The sequence below is a fragment of the Apus apus genome, chromosome 3 (assembly GCF_020740795.1).
Source record: "Apus apus isolate bApuApu2 chromosome 3, bApuApu2.pri.cur, whole genome shotgun sequence".
In the NCBI taxonomy this organism is placed as follows: Eukaryota; Metazoa; Chordata; class Aves; order Apodiformes; family Apodidae; genus Apus; species Apus apus.
Window position 1 is genome coordinate 34,998,795 of NC_067284.1, and position 20,808 is coordinate 35,019,602.

The 20,808-nt window shown below is 38.9% G+C and overlaps 1 protein-coding gene across 1 annotated transcript in view; it reads left to right on the plus strand.

Moving 5' to 3' along the window:
- The window catches only part of STX7 (syntaxin 7), a 32,338-nt gene extending 15,775 nt beyond the window's left edge, over nucleotides 1-16,563 (plus strand). Inside the window, exons 3-10 of the mRNA XM_051615153.1 lie at nucleotides 6,494-6,563; nucleotides 8,411-8,501; nucleotides 10,204-10,341; nucleotides 11,074-11,126; nucleotides 11,873-11,963; nucleotides 13,259-13,331; nucleotides 13,564-13,646; nucleotides 14,936-16,563. Of these exons, the coding sequence (XP_051471113.1) occupies nucleotides 6,494-6,563; nucleotides 8,411-8,501; nucleotides 10,204-10,341; nucleotides 11,074-11,126; nucleotides 11,873-11,963; nucleotides 13,259-13,331; nucleotides 13,564-13,646; nucleotides 14,936-15,031 (695 nt within the window). The 3' untranslated portion in view covers nucleotides 15,032-16,563. The remainder of the gene's footprint in view (nucleotides 1-6,493; nucleotides 6,564-8,410; nucleotides 8,502-10,203; nucleotides 10,342-11,073; nucleotides 11,127-11,872; nucleotides 11,964-13,258; nucleotides 13,332-13,563; nucleotides 13,647-14,935) is intronic.
- The last annotated feature ends 4,245 nt before the right edge of the window (nucleotides 16,564-20,808 follow it).

Below are 20,808 nucleotides of genomic sequence, written 5' to 3' on the forward strand. Positions count from 1 at the left end.
AGTGTAATTTGTTTTAAATCCTCAGTGGGTATGAATTAAACTAGGAGCTTTAAAGAGGCACTTACACTCATACAAAAAAATCCAGTCTGCTGTATTTATTGCAACATTAGGTTGCTATATATAAGCTTTTATAAAAGATTGATCCAGGAATGTTTTATGCAGCATCTGTCCATATTTAGTCAAGTACTTTCAGTTGAAGTGCAGAAAGAAAGCACGTTGAATTGGATTTGAATAAATGGAAGAAGCTTGTCATCCCTGAGAAAAAACAGTTTAAACTGGTGTAAATTAAAAAAATAGTTCTTCTCTTCCAGTAACCTGCTCTGAAGTGACTCTGAAGTTTATTAGATTCCACACCACTTAATCTGTAACTGTATTTGCCGTTTGTCGACTCACTTGTTCAGTTGGAAGCAAGTAGGAGATTTCTTCATGTTTACTTAACCAGTGGCAGCACATGTAAGGTCTTTGATGAAGCATTTCTGAATGGTGACTGCGCTGGTGTTGCATACACTGCTTATTTGCCATATGAAGCCATAGCTGAGCCTGTGCCTCTGTGGAGCAGGCTTTGCATTTGGTGCACGGGAAGGAACAAACACTTTGCTAAATTCTGTTTAATCTCCTTGGGCTCAGGAACTAGGAAAATCTCTGGAAATCTCTGGCTTTAAGTCTCCATTGTTAGCTTTAGTCCTGTGAATCTTAGGCAGTGACAGAAACCCTGTCTGTCTGTTTTCAAGGACAGATAGTGGCATGGGTGGGCCCCTCACCATAGTAGTTACTATTCAGGAGCAGCTGGAGCTCTCCTCCTGCTCTGCTCCATCTTCCTGTGCCAGGTCCAAGCCTTGCTGTTCTTGAAGGCAGGTTTCATTGTACTCGCCCTGCCTGCTTGTCTGGTTCTTGTCTTCCCTAGTACAACGCCTTGGTGTTTGTTGCTCCTGTTGTTGTCAGTTTTTTTTTCCAAGCACACCCAGTGGATACCATATTTCCTGTGGAAGCATTAGACCGGAACTTTATGAAACTGGGCAGCGTGGTGGGTCTGGCTTGAACTGTAACACTGTCCAAGTGCTAAACCGTGGGTGTGAAACTGCTGTTGTGTGGCTGTAATTCAAGAATATAAGAGGTTCCAGGCTGCAAAGGGGTAATAAGCAGCACTCATTAAACATGCTGCTTGTTTTTTTTTTCCCCCCAATTTCATGCTTCTGTGTTGTGACCTTCTCTTTAGGACTCTGTGGGATATATGTCGCCTCACTCTCCAGCTGTAAAGCAGCAATAAGCTTGGTCATGGCAATGTGAGAGCTCAGAGTTTTAGTTTTCCAAATGTTGAGTAGAATGAAGGAAAGACAGTTGATGATTGTAGGTAACCTGGGGAAGCTTCTCTTCTGTGTCCAGAGTTCCTGGTAACTGTTCTAAAGTAAGGCCATCCTCAGTTTCTCATGTCTCATGCTAGGGATTTAGTTCTTTAGTTCTTTGCTTTTCAAACATCAGGATTTGCACTCAAAGATTTGGAGGGGTTTTTTTTACATTTGCTTCTGCAGTAGCACTATGGTGTTACAGCCTGTACAGAGATTGCTAATTCTCAGCTGGGGTTAACTTTGCTTGTGTGTTCTTAGAAGCAAGAAGTTGTTTTCGTTTTGGTTTTTGTTTTATTAATTTGGGTTTTTTGTATATTTATATTAAGCTTGAAACTTGTTTACTATCATACAAGATTTTCATGTTCAAGGAGCAGAATCAGCAGTTATGTCAATATGGATTTACTTGTGATAGTGGAACAGCTTTGCAGGGGCAGCTAAAACGCAAGGGAACATGAGGTGAAAGGATATGAAACTTACTTCTTTCCCAGTCAGCTAAAAGCCAGCTCTGTGATCCACTATGTGACATATGTATTTATCTATGGAAAAAGTAGAATGTATTGCAGATCTGGCAGGAACATATTTCCCAAGTACTCCTACCTGTTAAATAATGTAAATATTTCCCATGTAAATTTCACTAGTCCTGTAAGTTGTGTAGAGAAAAGGATTATTTTTATATGAGACAATATTACTACTTTTTCTGTTCCCATTTTTGTTTTTCTCTTTATCTAGAGGGAGACCTTCCACTGACTGGAAATGGAACCACTGTTTGGCTTAGTAACAGTAAACATGAGCTGACTCTTAAACAATTTTCTCTGTAGGAATTCAGGTTGCTTCCTAATTGTTTCTCTGGCTCATCATTAACCATGTCTGACCTGTTCCTGAGCATGTGACTGATCTGGGAGCAGCTGAGTAGCTTTCATGAGCTACTAGTTATGTATTATGAGATCTAGATTAGGAATGCCACAAAAAACAAGTGAAAAGCCTTTTTACTAATACAGTGTTGTTTCTGATACAGGACTCATTTTCAGGTGGAAAAAGTGAGATTATTTTCTTTTGCATGTGAGACAGCAGTTGACTGGAGAAAATGCAGTTTATTTGGGTGCTATCATGCACCCTGCTTCCTGTGCTGCCCAGTTCCCCCAGGGGACTAGGCTTCTGCAGGGGCTCATTGCCAGCTTGCAGTTGGCAAGGTGGTGTTCCTCCAGGGTTGCAGTATGAGCCCTGAAAGAGCTGTTATCTTTGTTATATGCAAACAACTACCCTGATCTTCAGCATAGCTGTGGCTGCCAGAGTTAACATGCCTCTGATGGAGGCTATTGTTATATCCTGGTGACTTTGGTGAAGAAAGCCTGCAGGCACACTGTGTGTGCCCTTCTGCAGCTCCTGAGCAAAGTCCAGCAGCTAGCTCTACATACCCAAGGAACCAAAGCTAAAGCATCAGACTTGGCATTGAAATGGTGCATGATTAAAATCATGCACAAGATCCAGTCAGTCTCTGTTATGAGACTGGTAATGCCCAGAAGGACAGGAGGGACCTCTGGCAGTCGTATTACTCCTGTCTTTCAGAGCTCCGTGGAAAGTTAGAAGAATCAGGAAGTGGGGAAAGGAAGACTGTAAAGGGTGAGGTAACCTCAGAACCCATCAAAACTGTGCTCTGATCTTTGATCCCTGACTGTTACCCATATGTTTATAATGCAGAGCTAGGACTATGTGAGTTGGGCCTAAGTGCTTTGCTCTCCAGGACAACTGAGCATTATTGATGGATTGGGAGGCACCAAAGCAGCTGCCAGGTGCCTTGATGCACCAGCCTTAACCCCCTGCACAGGGGGGTAAAATGCTGGACAAGGGAGGGAGGCAGTACCATTAGGAAGATTACCATCAGTAGTGAAGCTGAGAGTTTAGGGGTCTCTATTTTATAAAAAATAATCCCAAGTTTCCAGCAGTTTAGCTCTTCCTCTTCACTGCCAAGATCCTCTCTCTGCTTTCTTCCCATCTGGGGCAGTGGAAGGAGCCAGCAGAGGTGTTTATAGTCTAACCTTCAGGAGGAGAGGCTGGGGCTGCCCTGCTTGTTCCTTGAGGAAAGGAATATTGACTTTTATCTAACTTTCAAAGCCAGTTCTTGCTTTTAATCAACTTCTGTAAGATCTCTGTGTGTACATGTGAGGGAACAAAACACTTTACCTGGTGATCCAGATGGGTATGTCTTAAAGCCTATTTTAATTTTTATTTCAATTTTTTTTCTAATCAATAAAGCTGTACAAGTTCAGGAGTCTGGACAAATGTCTGCAGTTTAGCTGGTTTTGTGACCATATGTATAATATTATATCAGATGTCCAAATGAGTAGTAACTACAGTAAGCTATCTATTAAAAAAAACCAAACACAACCGATAACACAAACAAAAAACCAAAACCAAGCCAAGCAAGAATTAGAAGTCTATAAAGAAATATATTTTTTAGTATGCATCCACTCTGGCATGTTTATTTTAATATGAAGGAGTACAGACTCATCCACCTGCAGGTCTGTACTGTAAATCAAGCTTCCCTCTCCTTCCTGTGGTATACTTGCTTTTGGCTTTTTTATGAAGACAGTTTCAGGAATGCTGCTGAAGACATTTGGCCAAAATTTACTTTTACTGCTCTACCTTTTTTCTGTTTGCATACTTAGTTAAGCAGTGTTTCAGTTTTCAAAGCAATATGCTTCATATGAACAAAAAATATGCTGGTTTCCCCCCCCTCTGAATAATGCCTTTAATGTGAAAGGTCAGGGTGGAAAATGCTGAAGTAGAGGAAGCCCAGAAAAATTGCTGTCAACTCAGGGTTGTTTTTTTGTTTGTTTGTTTGTTTTTTTCCTTCTTTAATTGATTCCATTTTTTCCCCATGAGATTTTAAAGCCTGTTAGCACTTTGCTCTTTTGATGCATACTTACAGACTTGTTGATATAATGTGTTTTAATTTTGTGCTAAATTCTTGAATCACAAGACCTGAATTGGGATGAGCTTCCTTCTGCCTGGAATTGTATAGCCGAGTAGCTGTATAGTGTTGGCTTTTAATTTCGCCTCAGTTAGCTACTTTTGTTCAATTTTAGAATCAGGATAGATATCTCATTAACTTGGAATGCGAATATTTTAAGTATAGGCTTTGTTTCATTTTCGAGTGAGAGCTTTTATTTAAAAGACAACCCTGTTACGTTCCCCATTTGCAGTTACATACTGCATCTCCAGGTGGCGGCAAGACACGCCGGTACTTTTTCGGTCTCCAAAACAGCTGTTAATTGTGCTTGCAGTTTGTTTGGGTTGGTTTTTTTTTTTTCCTTCTCCCTGTAAAAAAAAAAACAGAATGCCTATGCACCTTGGCTCTTGAATCAGAAGGGGAGTGCCTTGGAACAAATAAAGCATAATTTGTGTTCAGTTTTACAGATAATTAAAATTCAGCGCTGTTGAATGTAACACCTGCCAGTTACCTTTTTGTTTGTTTGTTTTAAAACAATGCATTACACTGGACATAAAAAGAAGGCTTAATTAACCCAAGTTGGTATTTATCAGTAGGTGTGACCAGCTCCAGCTGCCCAGGAGCAGCACAGGGGCCCTCCTGGCCCCGCAGGAGGGAGCCCCAGCAGGGCCGGGCTGGTGTGTGGCAGCAGATGGCAGCTGTGGACAAAATTTTTTTTTAAAATCACATTTGCTGCCTTTAGGCTCAATTATAATACAACCTGTGTGAAACTCAGCTTACAGTTCTGTTCCCCTCAGTAATTCCTTTAGTAGCTTATGTCTACTCAATTCCCCCAAATACTTCTATCTTGAAGTATTAAAATTTTACCTCATGCAAAACTGAAGTATTAACTTTCCTCTTTTTTTGATATCTTTGTTACCTTGGTGTGCACAGAAGGAAGTGACTACAGCAGTTGTTGACAGTGTGACATTGTCTAAAGTAGTGTAGGAAATAAAATGTAATCTAATTCACTGGTCAGTTGTTATGAAACAAAGATTAGAAGTAACATTATTACTGAAAACGTTCTAAGGAGTTCTAGTTTTATCTAACTGCTTAACGTAAGTCACAGGTAAATTTCTTGTAACAGAAGTTCTGTCTGTCACAGATCTCTTCCGTGATGTAGGGAAAAATACTCTTTTTATTCTTTAGGGTTTTCTCTATTACTCAGAGGTGACTTTTACTGCAATTTTAACTGTATTTAGGAAAAAAAAAAAAGATCATGTGCTAGTAAAGTGAGCATGACACAATCACTGTCATAATTCCTAGTGACCGTGTGGTACACCAGTCTGCCTGAAGAGGGCCACAGAAATACAGGGAAGAAAAATCTACTAGCAGAGATCAAGGAAGAATAAGTTTCTTTGCGTATGTATTATGTTGTTTTAGAAGATGTGAGGGTGTTAAGCTGAGATAAAGCACATCGAGGATATTAGTTTTGCAGTGTGATAAACTGCCTATCCTTGAAGTATCTGTCCATTTTTCTCCTTGTTTTGTCTTGTGATGGTAAAATATAGTAAGCTGAAAATAAAGATTAGATAAATGTCACTCCTTACAGTTGGAAACTAATCTATTTTATGAAATGTACTTTAAAATCACTGGTGGTTTGTATCCCATATTTAAAAATGTAAGGATCTCGAAATTACAATTTAAACATGGACACCTGACCTTTTTTTCTTTCTTTTTTTTTAATGTACTGTAAGCCCATGAGTGCTTTGTTGCTGTCTCTTCATTAATGCTCTGGTTCTGAAATATTTGTGTATAGTAATGTCGTGGCAGTCTTTCATATGGCTTTCCAAAGTTACGTGTAAAATATTATTAAATCAGAATAAGAAGTATGCTGCTTATTTTAAAAATTGATATTAAAAGGCCCGATTTATACTCATTACAGTGACACTATTAACTGATCTTCAAATTGCCTGTTTCTACCTAGACACTTGAATACATTCCCATGCTTTATAAGAAACCCTGGCCTTTGACTTCCAAAAACCATTCACTAGTTCTTCTGGGACTTCTTACATGGAGTCTTTGTAGTAGCTTGAAAGAGTCTTGAGTATCAGTTTCTGTCAACTTTTATAGCTTTAGAATTGTTGAACAAAAATGCATAAAATTAAGTGGGCATTGCCTGTGCCCCATTAACATTTCTCTTCCTCTTCACAAACAGCTGCTGAAATACAAAGAATACTCCATCAGCTTGGAACACCACAAGACACGCCTGAGTTGAGGCAACAGCTGTGAGTACTTCACATGAAAAAGTTTAATTTCATCGCATTGTAAACAAGCTCCTGGTAGATGATGAGGTGGTTCTTTGTTAGGCAGAGTGCTCGATCTTGCCGAGCAAAGCAAGTGTAGAGAAATGCAGGAAATGTAAATGTTGAGATGTCTTTTTTAAAAAATTCGTCTTGGATAGTCTTTGTAAACTAGAGTCTGTTGGTTTACTCATGTACATTCCCTGTATCCATACATCTGTAAAACCTGTGCTCTATGTCAGCAAAGGAAAAGAGGCAGGACCAGAAAGCAATATCATGGTTTTAAGAAAGAACAAACACCACCTCCTTCCACCCCAGTCCTCTCCAAATCTGTGTAAGTTTCACAAGGTATTGAGTGTATTGGGTTTTGGGGTTTTTTTTGTGAGATGTTGTACTGGAGAAGAGAATAGAAAATCTTTTTAGTGATGAAAGACACAATACAGGATGAGATTATAAAATAAACTTGCACCAGAAGTACTAGAAAAGCATAAGCCAAGTAAGGTGCAAGCAGGTGCTGCGCTATAGTTCAGTTACCTGAAGGTAGACCTTCATTAATATGCCACTGGCCAAGACAGTCAGCTGCTCTCCAGTTTTCTGCATGGTATGAAGGGTTTTTTCCCATTAAACTCCTTTACCACAGTAGTCTCAGCATCATAACTGCAGGTAAGCAGTGTGTTGTGCTAACCCTGTTGGTGAGAGAGTTGACAGTCTTCAGTGTGGTTAGTGCCACACTGTGGCTGTTGAATAATGGGAGGAGGTCTTTCACATTAATTCTGTGTGAACAGCCAAAGTGCTTTACAATAGTCCAAGTTCAGGGCCCTTAACTTTAGCCAGGTATAGACATCCCACTGGAGATTGTGAATAGGTAAGGTCAACATACACAGTTTATGCAATAACTAGACAGAATCTAGGCACAAATTCACAACCAAACTGGATAGAAACTGTTGTGAAGGACACATTCCAGTCCCTTTGTAATGGAGGTAATACATATGGTAAGCTTCCATACATTTACATCTGTTCCTTTTTCACATTTGGCCCTTCCTTTCATGTGGGCATCTATCTGAACAGTTACTTGATTATTTTAAATGTTGATGTTGATTGTTTGCTAGTAGCTTTCCAGATAATACCTGTTTTTATATGCTGGAGAGGAGGAAGCAAAAGCGGGTGAAGAGTTTGAGATGCTCCAGGAAAATAATATGAAGATTGGTAAAGGAGCGTGTGATAGTATCAGAAGCAAAAAGACCAAAAAAAAATAGAAATGTTGTTGAAGACAAGGGTTTTTTTAAACACTGTTGAAGCTATTAGTAAACAATTAAGTTTTTAGCTAAGTTCATAGCTATTGTATCATGGGAGAATACAGATCCCTTTTGGATAAGCTTCCCAGGAACTATTAGGAATTGACCTTCACTGACAGTGGTGTCGTAATTATATTCAAGCCACACAGAAAAAAACTTGGTCTTTCTACAGTTATTCTGAACTCAGAAATGACCAGCTGTTTCCAACTATTGATCAACATCAAAAGGACTATGAAAAGCATGTTTAGATGTTCATAATAACTAGAAAGCTATTGCTACACATTAAGAGGGGAAAAAGAAACCTAAAAAAAGAAAAAGAAAAAAGAAAAGTGAGTAATGATGCTGTCACCCTGAGGACCTTCTTCAGCATCTGCCCTGCCTAGAATCCATGGCATCACACCTCTACCATGAAGAACATAATAAACATGGCTTTGTACACTTTACAGAAACATTTATTACTGTTGCTTTTCTGACAATCAGTGACATTCAAACAAAGTAACCCAATGGTCCCTAATGAAACATTGCATTTGGTTTTAGGCAGCAGAAGCAGCAATACACCAACCAGCTTGCCAAAGAAACTGACAAATACATTAAAGAGTTTGGATCCTTGCCTGCAACGAGTGAACAGGTATGGAGCATGGCTTGTTTGACTGTCATGTCAGCTCATGTTGACTATTTGAATGACTTCACTTCTGCATGCCTATTTTTGTGCTCCTCACCAGGCTTTCAAAGTGCTGTTTTGCTAGTCAATACATTTGCACAACAGGGACACTTAGAACGCAAGAAAATGTTGTTGCAGTCCAGACTTGTTCCAAAGTTGTTTTTATTCATCAGGAATGAGCTAGGCTGACTTTCAGGTAGGAATCAAGGCAGTGTGCTGTGCCAGTGATTTCAGGTAGCTGGACATTTTGTAATCTGTTGCAGTGGTGCTAACTCTGCTTCCAGGGGCAAGGAGTTGTGTGCCAAAAGCCCTTGCAGGGCAGGTGGCTAGACCTGTTCACCCTCTGTCCAAATTATTTGATTAAGCACAGTAGTTCTCTTCTGCATGACTCAAATTAGCATAAATGCCATGTATGTCCACAGGCTTTTCCTTTCTAATGGGCAGTAGACAGGAGCTGTTGCTAAAATAGCAACTTGTGCAGTCTTAAAACTTTCTTTCCCAGCTCTGTGTAAATCTCCACAGGAGGTAACATGTGAAGTGGCAGTTTTCATTAGCACAATCTTGCCTGCCATCCTCTGGTTTCTTATCCTAGCAAAATCTGTCACTTAGATACAGGAAAAGCAATAGGATCACAGAAAAATGGATTCAGGTTATTGTCACTAAACTTGCCTGGTCTGTGGCTGATTACCAAGTAGCCTTGAGGAAAATGAATTGTCCTGAAACACTGAATTCAAATGGCAGGTCATGATCCACGTGTGCTCATCATGTCGAGGTGTAAACTTCTAACATAAGTGTCAAAACTTGATCTTGGAATATAACCTCTAGTTCAGGCAAAGTATGTTTGCAGTTGTTTTTGTTTAGTTTTGGTTTTTTATGGTTTCTCTGTTTCTGTATCTTGGAGCTGAAAAGGTGACAGTGAGATGTTAGTTATACTGTTGAATTTTACTCCTTTTATTATGAGCCTCTTCATCAAATCTACCTCTCATGTGCATAAATAAGACTGATGAATGGCAAATTATAGCTTCTCAGAAATTTGGAAGAAAGGGTTGCTGTACACTTAGGGAAATACGGTGAAGCCTCTCCTGAGTGCCCAGTATTTCTTTTCCATCCCCTGCATCTTAAAAAAAAAAATTAAAAAAAAAAAAATCTTGAAAGGTTAGAACAGGTATTTTTGTACAAGTTTTTAAACACTCAAGGGGGAATTCGAACCCACTTTTGGATGCCACTCAAATGTATTTTATTTAAAATACATGTGGAGTGTTCTGTCCCTGCTTATTCCTCTTTTCCACACTTTTCCCCAGTCAGTCACCTGTGTATATTTTAGTGTCCAGGGTATCAAAATATTTCACACTTAAACAGCAGGTTTTATATGCAACAGATTCTAAGGAAGGTAGAAGTTTTCTTATCCGTGCCCATTTCTCATTTTCAGCTGTTACATGAAACTAAACACATTGATTTCCTCTTTAAATTCCTTAAACTATGACAGAGTTATGTGATCCAAGAGAGAAGGAAGGTTTGTCTGCCCAGTTGCAAATGGTTTTGTGGGTAGCCTTCCCTTACGTTTATTTCCATTTTTTTTAACAAGAGTGCCTTAGCTTTGATCAGCCTAGAAATGGCAGTCTTGAAAAGCCTAAGCTCATTCAACTTGGTAAAACTTTTTCTCCTATAGCGTCAAAGAAAAATACAGAAAGACCGTCTGGTGGGGGAGTTCACCACAGCGCTAACAAATTTCCAAAGACTCCAAAGGCAGGCTGCTGAGAAAGAAAAAGACTTTGTAGCGAGAGTAAGAGCCAGCTCAAGGGTGTCTGTAAGTATCTGGGAATGGGCCATTGTACTCTGTTTACAATGTGTTGGTGGTGTTTGATGTCAAACTTTCCTCTGTAATGCTACTTACTAAGGCTCATACCTGACTCCAAATACAGCAGAACATGTGCTATATACTTATGAGTACATCATGATAAGCTTTCTTTGCTCACTTTTGTGCATAGCTGAATTACACAACTCATTTTATAGTTAAGGCTGAAATAGGTTGTAATAACCCTCCCCCAAGAACTGTTATTTTTCCTTGCTTTTGTCACACAAAGGCATGAACTGCCCCTGGGTTCATGCCAGAATATTGCAAAAGCAATTTTTAGTAGGTTTTGAAATGAATTTGCTGGACCTTTAGATATCAACAGATTTTTCCTACAGGGAAGAATGACATGCCAGATTTCTGTGTAGTATTAAAGTGGAGAAGTGCTGAGGAGCTTGAGAGGTTGAGCTCTTCCTTGTTGGCAAATGAATTTTGCCTTTTCACTCTATGCCAAATACACATTGTTATACATGTAAATTTTAGCAGGCAGTTACTGAGCTGAATGGTTTTGCTTGTATTTCAGCTTTATCCACGTGTAAAGCAAAATGAGAATGCGAACATGTTAAATCACGTTTCAGTTTCAAGTTGACTTACTATAAAACTTGTAATAGTGACTCGTTATAGAAATGCTGGCAGTGCTCCTGTCAGGGCCATAATGTTTTATTTATACTTTTAAACACTGATCAGGGGGGTGCTCCCGAAGACAGCTACAAAGAAGGAACCCTTGTCTCTTGGGACAGGTAAGCTGAATTTGTAATAAGTCTTAACCTAGTTGAGAATCATAAATGGCCTGCAGGGAAGCCAGCTGCCAATTTTTAATATATATATATTTATTTTTTTTTTCCTCATTATTTGCCTTTTTTTTGGAGGCAGTTGGGATAAGTTGTTCAATTACTTCCATGGGGCAACTGTGGAGAAGGGGCTTTGGTGGGGTAGGTGGGGAGAAAAAGGAGCAGTTAACATAATCTTCCCCTCTCCCCCCCATGATTCAGCTTTAGTCATCTCCTTAAGCTGCCCTAAATTTGTGTTTGCGCTGAGACCCAAACTTAGGTAAGCAGAGTCTAACCTGTGAACAGCCTAAAACTGTTAGTTGTGATAAAGGTCCACTGTTTACTGGGATCTCCCATTGCCTTCATACTCTCCAAGAACTGCTTGCAAGTCTCAGATTCTGTTTTGTTGGCTAACTTGCTTTTGCCTCAGATAGATATAAACTCTGCAGTTTATGATTCAGAAGAAACTTGGCCCTTGTATTCATACCTAGAATTTCAAATCAGGTAGCTCAACACTACACGCAATGTTACTACAACAGCAGCTTCCTATACCAAAGGTGTGGCTGTTCAACCTTCCCTGTTTGCCAGACAGGCAAGAGTAAAAACGTTCATTTTCTTAACCGATAATGTAAAATATGTGCGACATTGTTTTATTCTTCCTAGTTATTTCTCATTGTGCCTGTTCAATTCTGGGTGGGGTTTTTTTGGTTTGATAGTCAACCACAAGCACAAGTGCAAGATGAAGAAATTACAGAAGATGACCTCCGTCTTATTGAGGAGAGGGAATCTTCCATTAGGCAGCTTGAGGTAAGTACAAGTGGTTTTACAGCAGAATATGCTATAATGTTTCTACAGAAAAAGCATTTTATAGCGGCATGAGCATTAATTGTAGACACTAATCTTGAGAGGTTAGAGTTTGTGGTTGTGGGTTTTTTTCCTTCAAAACTACAAATACTGCCACTAGATGCAAAATGTGCATTGGAAATCTACTGTTTGAAAGTCATGTTTTGATACTGTGTTTAAATTCAGTGATTCAGCAATGGACTAAGAGAGAGCTCATGTGATTGCAAGGAAAAATGTAATTTTCTTTCACACATAGCAGTTCTATTGTATCACCATTTTCAAGAGGGACTATAAATGGAGCAAAATTGTACCTTTCCTCCCAAGTATTCCCAGTGCATTGTTCAACATCTTAATTTAGTTAGTGGCTTTTTTGAACATTTCTGGAAATACAGATACTCCGTTTCATTCAAACTGTTGTAAAGAGCTTGTCAAAACGTTAAAAATGTTTAAAAACAAGGTAACAAGGTGTAGATTACACCCAAAAAAATTGTCACATGTGATGACATACTGCCATCAGGAGATTTCTGTGAAGACAAAATTAATTTTTCCAGTCAGTCTGGAATTCATATTTCTACCATCAACAAGAAAGATGCTGGAAATAGAGTTTGTCAGGAAGTAAGTCTTGCTGATGCATGTGGCAAAATCCATTCTGTGTATATATTTTTCAGTAATGACCTTCTTGCCACCATACATTAACATAGAGTGAATTAAACTAATCATATACCAGTCATTAATTAAGAAGAGGTAATATGCACCGTGATAACATGGCATCTATTACTTCATCGTAACCAAATGGTAATAGGATAATGTAATATAGGTGCAGTAGGCTGGCTATATTATGGAGGTAATTTCTGTAAATTGTGCTGCATATGGAATTTCAGTGTCTTTATTACTAATATTACCTATTACTAAAACTAAGACAAAATACTATATTCGCATTATTTTATTAATTTGCCTTAAATTGATAGGCTTTAAGCAAAGTTGACAAGCCCTCAGCAATGAGGTGCTATTTGTGATGTAACATGAGGTGTACTTGGTGCACGTACTTACCCTTTGTTAATTTGATTATAATAAACTTGGTCTTGGAGTACCAAAAAAGCCTTCCAAATAAACCTATTAAAGCTGTTACTTTTTTCTGTCCTGTAGTATGAAGAGTCGTGGATGTGTACTCAGTAGTAGAAGGAGCAGTATTTTTATTTAAATGTACAGAGATGATAGAATATGCTACATCAATTAATGCAATGATTGTTTCCTTGCAGGCAGATATTATGGACATCAATGAAATTTTTAAAGATCTAGGAATGATGATTCATGAACAGGGTGATATGATAGGTAAGTGCAATTCAAATAGTCTCATTGCCCAGCTGGTTCAGAAATTAGCTTTGGCATACATACAGGATGGGTCAGACTTCCATAATGCAAGGTATAAAGCTTTGGATATTGATGAAGACACCAGCAGTCGGGGGGCAGCTATTACATATGTTTTCAAGAGTATTTCAGCATTCCAAACATTTGGCTGGGTTATGACTAACCAAAATTTTAAATCTTTCCTTTTAAAATAAAGACAGCATAGAAGCCAATGTAGAAAATGCAGATGTACATGTGCAGCAAGCAAACCAGCAGCTCTCAAGAGCAGCAAACTACCAGGTAATGTCAATGCCAACTGCCGGTTGTGTGTAACTGTCCTTTCTTAGCAGTCTGGATTTATGCAGCTCAGATTTTGCTTATCAGTTTCCTTGAGGCTTGGAGACTTACTTAAATGTTAGACTATAATGGTATTTCTGACTATAGGTGACTATAAAACAGCAGTCAGTGGATTCTGAAAGCTTTAGGCTTCCTGTAAAATTAGGGTGTTTCAGAGGACCTGGAGTTACATTTTTATTACAAAAAAGAACAACAACCACCCAAACCAAAATGGAACAAAAACAACCCCACAGAAAAACAAACACCAAAACAAACAAACCCAAAACAAACCCCAGAAAAATGCAAATAAACTGCTCCTTTTTCAGCTCAAGAACTAAAAGGTTCCTGTGCATGGAGAAGCATGCCTCTAAAGATCACTGGAGGGGTAGGGAAGATACACAGGGAAGTCTTAGGAAGACCCTTCCAGTTAGCACCAATTTTTGCTGTCTGAAATGTCAAAGCTGTATCTGCAGCCTCTGTTACCTGCAACACTGCTGTTAAAGACGTATTTCAAAGTCTCAAACTTTTTTGCAAAGCCATTTAAATATCTTTAAATGCCACTTTATAACATTTTTGGAACTTATTAGAAATAATCTTATTAGTAATAAAGCTTCCCTCTTAGGTCAGAATTAGTCCTTAGACTATTTTCTTTTTTTTTTTTTTAATCCTCTTATGTGTGTTAGTAGTAGTAGCCAGGACAGTAAATCAATGACAAAATGTCTGAAGGACTGCCTACTGATTTCAGAAGCAGGAGGGGGAAAGGGGTGGATGCATCCTTGAACTGTATTCTAGGTGGCATTAATTGGCATATTAAGTATGGTTGGTGGCTTCTATTTTGATACTGACAAACTTCAGAAAAAAAATAATAGCAGCCAAAATTTTCTGTGGAAGGTGGTGCATTTTCTGGTTGAAATTTAAAATGAAAAAACTTTATGCTTTTTCTTGAGGAGGTAAGGATGAGTATCTTCTGATCTCAAAAGAAAGTTGTTGAGACCTTGACAAGCTTCTGTTAGGTGTGTCTTGCAGCAGAGACCAAACACTGAAATAATTCTGTTGAATAATATAGCCAGAAAAGTAAGTTGTGGATAACCTGGCTCTTTTTTTCTTGAACAGTTTTATATGTCTTGTTGTTAGTAAGGATGCGATTTAGTTAGATTGCACAAGCAGTAGGACCATAAAAGCATTTGACTAGTCTTCTGATGTGATGGTACAGTTTCCAATCAACTTTTTGTTTTTTTTTCCTCTATTGGCAGCAAAGATCCCGAAAGAAGATGTGCATCCTCATTATTATACTTGCTGTTGTAGTATTGGCTATTGTAATCATCATATGGTTAACTGTAAGATCATAAAATCATTAAGGTTGGAAAAAACCTCTTAGGTTCATCAAGTCCAACTGTCAATCCAACACCACCATGCCCACTAAACCATGTGCCACATCTACACATTTTGTGAACATATCCAGGGACGATGACTCCACCACTTCCCTGGGCAGCCTGTTCCAATTCCTGACCACAGTAAAGAAATTTTTCTTAATATCCAATCTGAACTTCCCCTGGTGCAACTTGAAGCCGTTACCTCTCATCCTAAATAAGTGTCTGGAGAAAGCATTGTATTTAAATTATGAAAGGAAATTCATAGTCATCATTTGCTCATTGTGAAGCTGAATAAAATAATGGTTCTGTCCTTCATCACACTTACTTTTTTATAAGACTTTTTGTTTTAACCTGAGAAGTAACATTTTCAGTATTACTGTCATTGTAACTGTCTGCCATCTTGCATATGAGTGCCAGAGAAAAACAATCAAATCATACACTGTTCCAATAGCTTAAACATGAAAACCTCTTAAGGGGTAATCAAACTCCTAATAATTTGTTTTGAAGGGGCAGTTAAATATCTTTTGAGATATTGCTAAATGTTGCTGCCAAAACAAACTTCTGAGTTGTTGGTTGAGGCAACAAATTCACATCTCAGAATTTATTTTAAGTTAGAAATGTCTTTCTGTCTCTTTTCCTTCGATCCCACTCATCTGCCCATTTGATGTGGGTGGTTCAAAAATAAAATGTAGGCTTCTGAAGTTGGTGCGACCTCTCTTTTATAACTGAAGCTTTTGAATTATGCCTTCAGTTTGCCTGAAATCTTTTAACTGCTTCCTATATTTCTGTGTCTGTCATTGAGTATGGTTATGCCTGGGAAGCGCCTGCAAAGGTAGGTAGGGTGGATGAGGTGATTATGTGGATTGTTTGTTTGAGTTTTGGCATCAATACTGTGTTTTATGTGCACACATCTGGTGTGTTTGTGTGCATCAATGAGCTTGGCTAGATGAAAATAAGCTCTAGTCTGTGAATTCTTAGATTTACTGGGAAGAATAGAAATTCCCAACTTCTTAACTGTGTTTGAATGCCACTGTTCTGAAACTGCTGTAATTCAGTTTCCATGAACAGATCCAAAGTTGTATGTGAGGTCTTTCATACAGCTGAAGAAAAGAAGATTCCAAGTTCAATTCCAAGTTCAACAGTGGTATTTGAAATTAAGTTGAAATCAGTTGAACTGATGCAAACTGTTCAAGATGTTTGATGCTTATAGCCTTTAAAATGACCTTTTTCCTTTGGTGCCATTTTGTACTAATATATTAAAAATGTAACAACACCTTTTTGCCAATTAATCTATTTCCTTTTTTAATTGACCTTGAACTAATCTGAAAAGTGTACAGATTAAAAAGTCTCTTAATCTGTATTTTATAAATTCTTCTATGCTAGACTGATAGGGAATAAACTGTTTACCTGGTGAGCTATGAAATACTATTTGGGAAAAATCTTAACTGTAAGCATACAGGGACTTCAGAATTGTAACAGTGCAACCAAAATAAAGCTCTTTGAAAGAGTGTGTTTTCTAAAAGTTTCTTTTTTTTTTTCTCACAATCTGTCTTTACAAGTATAGCTGTCATCTTTATGTCAATTATTGAATCTTCTCTGAACAGCTCCAGAAAACTTCAGCTCTGATGGCTGATATGTTAATAATAGGACCTGTGTTCCTGTGATGTGCTTCACTTCATTAATGAAAACACCCCCGGATTTTGCTGCTGCTGTATTTGGGTTCCCAAAAGCAATGGAGGAAAAATTAAGTTGTATGAAACTGCATGAATATGTTCTATGTAATGCGGTAAACATCTCCAAGATTGAAAGGGAAATTTAATTTTTGTGTAAGATGGAGTATGGACTCTTTGAGTGTTGAGATCCCAGCTTCTGTGTTCCTGTGGCTGTCTTGGTGCTGTGAGTGAGGCTGCAGCTCCATTAGCCTGACTTGTTACACAAGCATCAGATCTGCTTAGGACTGCTGCTAGTCACGGCATGGCTGACACTAGTCATGTTAATGCCTTTTTGTGTTTCCAGGATACACGAGTCTATACTAGAAGAGTAGTCAGCATTTTCACTGAGTTGTTTTCTCACCAGTGAACTATCTAAAACCAACTTCAGAAGTTTCTGACCTTGATGGTTAACAAATATTTAACACCATTGCAAACAGATGCAGAGGAATGGCCTGATGCCACTTGCCCAGGAGATCCTTTATCACAATACCTCATACCTGCTCTGTCAGTTCCTGACTGATTCCACTGACATACTGGGGAAGGAAAAGCAGCACTTTAGCAGCATATCTAGCTCTGGCTCCTAGGAGATCAGAAATTCTGCCTTTGCTTAATACTTGTCTCATTTCATATGCATTGCAGTTTGTTTCTGTGCTAAGAGGGTTCTCTGCTAAAAGGCATATCAAGTTATAAGAATATTGCTTATCTTCGGATTAAATGGTATATTTACTGATTGCCTATTTACCTTATAGAGAGATTAATACCTTCCTGATTGGGTTTACCCAGCAGTGACTGCAAGGCAGAGAATAGCCAGTACATCCATCAGCAGCTGGTGGGAATCAGACTGGGGCAATAATTTTGAGTGAGTCAGAAATTCTGCAAGTTGCACAGCATCACATTTCCTAAACCCACGCTTCAACCTCTGTTCTTGTTCTTCTGTGTCTGATTTGTCTGCGTGTCTTTAACTCCCACATGCAGTTGGCTCTTCTAAGACAGTCAGACACCGTTGCTGTTTGACTGTTCTCTTGTGGTAGTGGTGCCCAGGTGCTGCCAGGGAGAAGAGGGCTGCTGGTGAATGCATTGGTGAATGCATTGTTTGTTTTCATTCATGGCCTCCTACTTATAAAAACTACTTATGGGGTGGAGGTCCCTTCCCCACCTACTCTCAGATTAAAGATTACTTCCTTTCTTGAATCCCAATGGAGGGGGGACACTGGAGCCCTTTACTTCTGGAAGAGATGAAGGGCCAGCTCTCGGAAGTCGCGGAGCTGTCTCTGCCTGAGCAACCGGATGGGGGCTGGGTGGCTGCTGCTGACCTGGGTGCCAGGCAGGGAGTGGTGAGAGCAGCACTTGAGTGTTTTACACACACACTCTTGTACCTGTTGGAGAGACCAGCCTGCAAGGCTCTAACTGGTCATTAAGAATCTTGGTGCTACTGATTTTCAAACTTGATTAGGCAGAAACAAAATGTTGGGCTTTTTTGTATTTAGAATGTCCATGTTGGGGGGCATATATACTCCGTTATAAGCTACTCTTAGTGGAGCTCCTCTCATTCTGTCTTTACCCTCCCCAGCATACGTGCATACTTCACTGTAAAAAATGCAATTTCCAAGTATTTAAAGAAAGCTTTGATATCTATTATGAACCCAGTACAACATCTGGATGTAACATGTATGAGTCAATGTTTTTAGAACAACGAGTTTTGGCTGTTCCAAATTATCCATCAATATCTGTCAGATTAGCAAGGCCAAAAAATGCAATCAAAGCACCCTTCATTTTACTGAAGGAACCTGGTAAGAATAGTTCCTTTGTAGTTATCTTAACCGCACACCAGGGGTACTTCTCTGTTCTTTCTTGCTTTTTCAAAGAGCTGAAAATCACAGGGGCAGGAGGCTTTTTAAAGGCGCTTTTTTTTCTTTTTCCCTGCACCTCCCCCTTTCAAGTTGTTCTTGATAATCAGCAGGGTACACAATATTCCCAAACTAACTTCATACCTAAAAGCCTTCTTAAGTCACACACACACTGTGTGCATTTAGTCAGCATTTATGTTTGATGTCAGAGGTATGGGCTAGATTTTGGGCATCAAAAGTAGTTTGAAAACATGAAAAAAAAAAAAGATCTTGGGAAGTAAGAGGTCAAAAGGTGGGAGGAGGGAGATAATGACATAATCTATTAGTGGAGTTTGAAAGATCAAATAGCCTTGATTGCTGGTTTGGGATGTTTGAAGGACAGTGTTGCTGTGTTGCACATTTGGAAGAGATTACTTTGCCTTTGTTTAGCTCTGGTTGAACCTACTTGATGCTTAAAGGAGCAGAAGGTTAAGTGAAAGGAAAGAGCAGAGATCTCCTTGCTACTGTACGTATCAACATTTGATGACTTTCTTAAGATACCTACAGTGCAAAGTGGTGCGCATTGCGTGCAGCTTGCTGTTTCAGTTTGCAATTAAATAGGTCCAAGCCTCTCACCCAAAGCTATTGTGGACTGAGCAGTAATGACTCTCTGATGAGGTGCCCACCTGCAGAGCCATTCTAAATGTTACTGCAGCAGAGCTGCAAGAATAAATATCTGAAAGCAACCAGCTTTCAGGCATCTTTATATTTGTATGTGTCTCCAGTGGTGCCCCTGAAGCTACATACTTTTCTGTAGCTTTAGAATGCAGGCATTTACTTAATTATTTTCGTGTACTGAACATGTTGAGTGATAAAGGAAGCCAAATGTTTGCACAACAACAAGAAACTCTGTAAACCCAAAAATAACTAGAAAAAGTAACAAAATGTTCATTTTTTAGAGGCATGCTGTATGTTCAAGTAGAACATCATGAGAGCACCAAGCAGTGTCTAATTTGTTATTCATAAAACTGATTCTCTGCTTTTCCTGTTGTCTATTTTGACTGTCTAGGCGTGAACACAGCTGTGGGGATTCTTTTTCCTCCTATTCCAAATATCAGAAAGGCACTTAGGGAAAGGGAATGCATCACACTTGTTGATATTTGTAAGAATAAATCTGAAGAAGAAATACTGTAAGTGCTCAATAATAGTCATACCTCAGTCCACCACACAGCACTCTTCTGCTACTGCTGATAAAAGATATTTTTCTGATTTAAGAAAAAAAACCAAAACCTAGATTACAAGGCTTGTTAGCACAAGAAAATTGGGTTGCAGTTTTGTTTTTATTAATATGACATATTTTAAAATATGTCTTGCGGAAGGTGGGGTGGGAAGTTAAAAATAAAGAAAGTGGAGGCTGGTAGCAGCATTGTTCACACCCACACCCCCACAAGTTCTTCAAGATTTAATCACGGACTGGATTATGGTCATGTCTTTTCCTTTATTTAAGGAAACATTTAGTCTTTAGCAGTGAAGATTGAAGTGTGAAGAGTTAATAAGCATGGGAAGGACCAGGCAAATTGCATAATTTAGATATCATAACTTAAAACACACTTTCCTGCATTTACTAAAAAAAAAAAAAAAAAAAAAAAGGAAGAGCTGCTGGAGCTACTGCTGGAGCTGCCAAGCTTCCAGTTTAGGAAGGAGAGCTCAGGGCTCAAGATCCACATCAAGTTCCTCTGCAACAGCTTCAGCTACTCCTAAGCCCTCCTACTGCATGGACCTTTATCTGAAGGAGGTAAGCAGGGTCAAGGAGAGAACTTTTTCTGTTTTAAAGGAAAACATCAGCCAGCAACTTGCAGAGAGGGTAGATAAATATAATCCCTGCCATCTGTGCCATGTTTGCTCCCACCCTCACTTATGCCTGGATGTTCTCTCTGCAGAGGAAACTGAAAACACAAATTTGGGTTCCCAGAGCCCAGCACAAGGGAAGAATTAGACCTTCATATTTCATGCTCTTCGAGAGAGAGATTTGCTGCCACAGAATGTCACTGAAATAGTAAGAAGCCTCATTGTCTGATATAGTGTGCCCTGACCCCTCTTCTTCAACCAGATAAAGAATAAATACAATCTTGGAGACTAGGGACTGTGTTGGCAGGGGGAATTAGGCTGAAGAAGTTTGGAGGATTAGAAATGCTTATTAAAAACTAAACTGTCT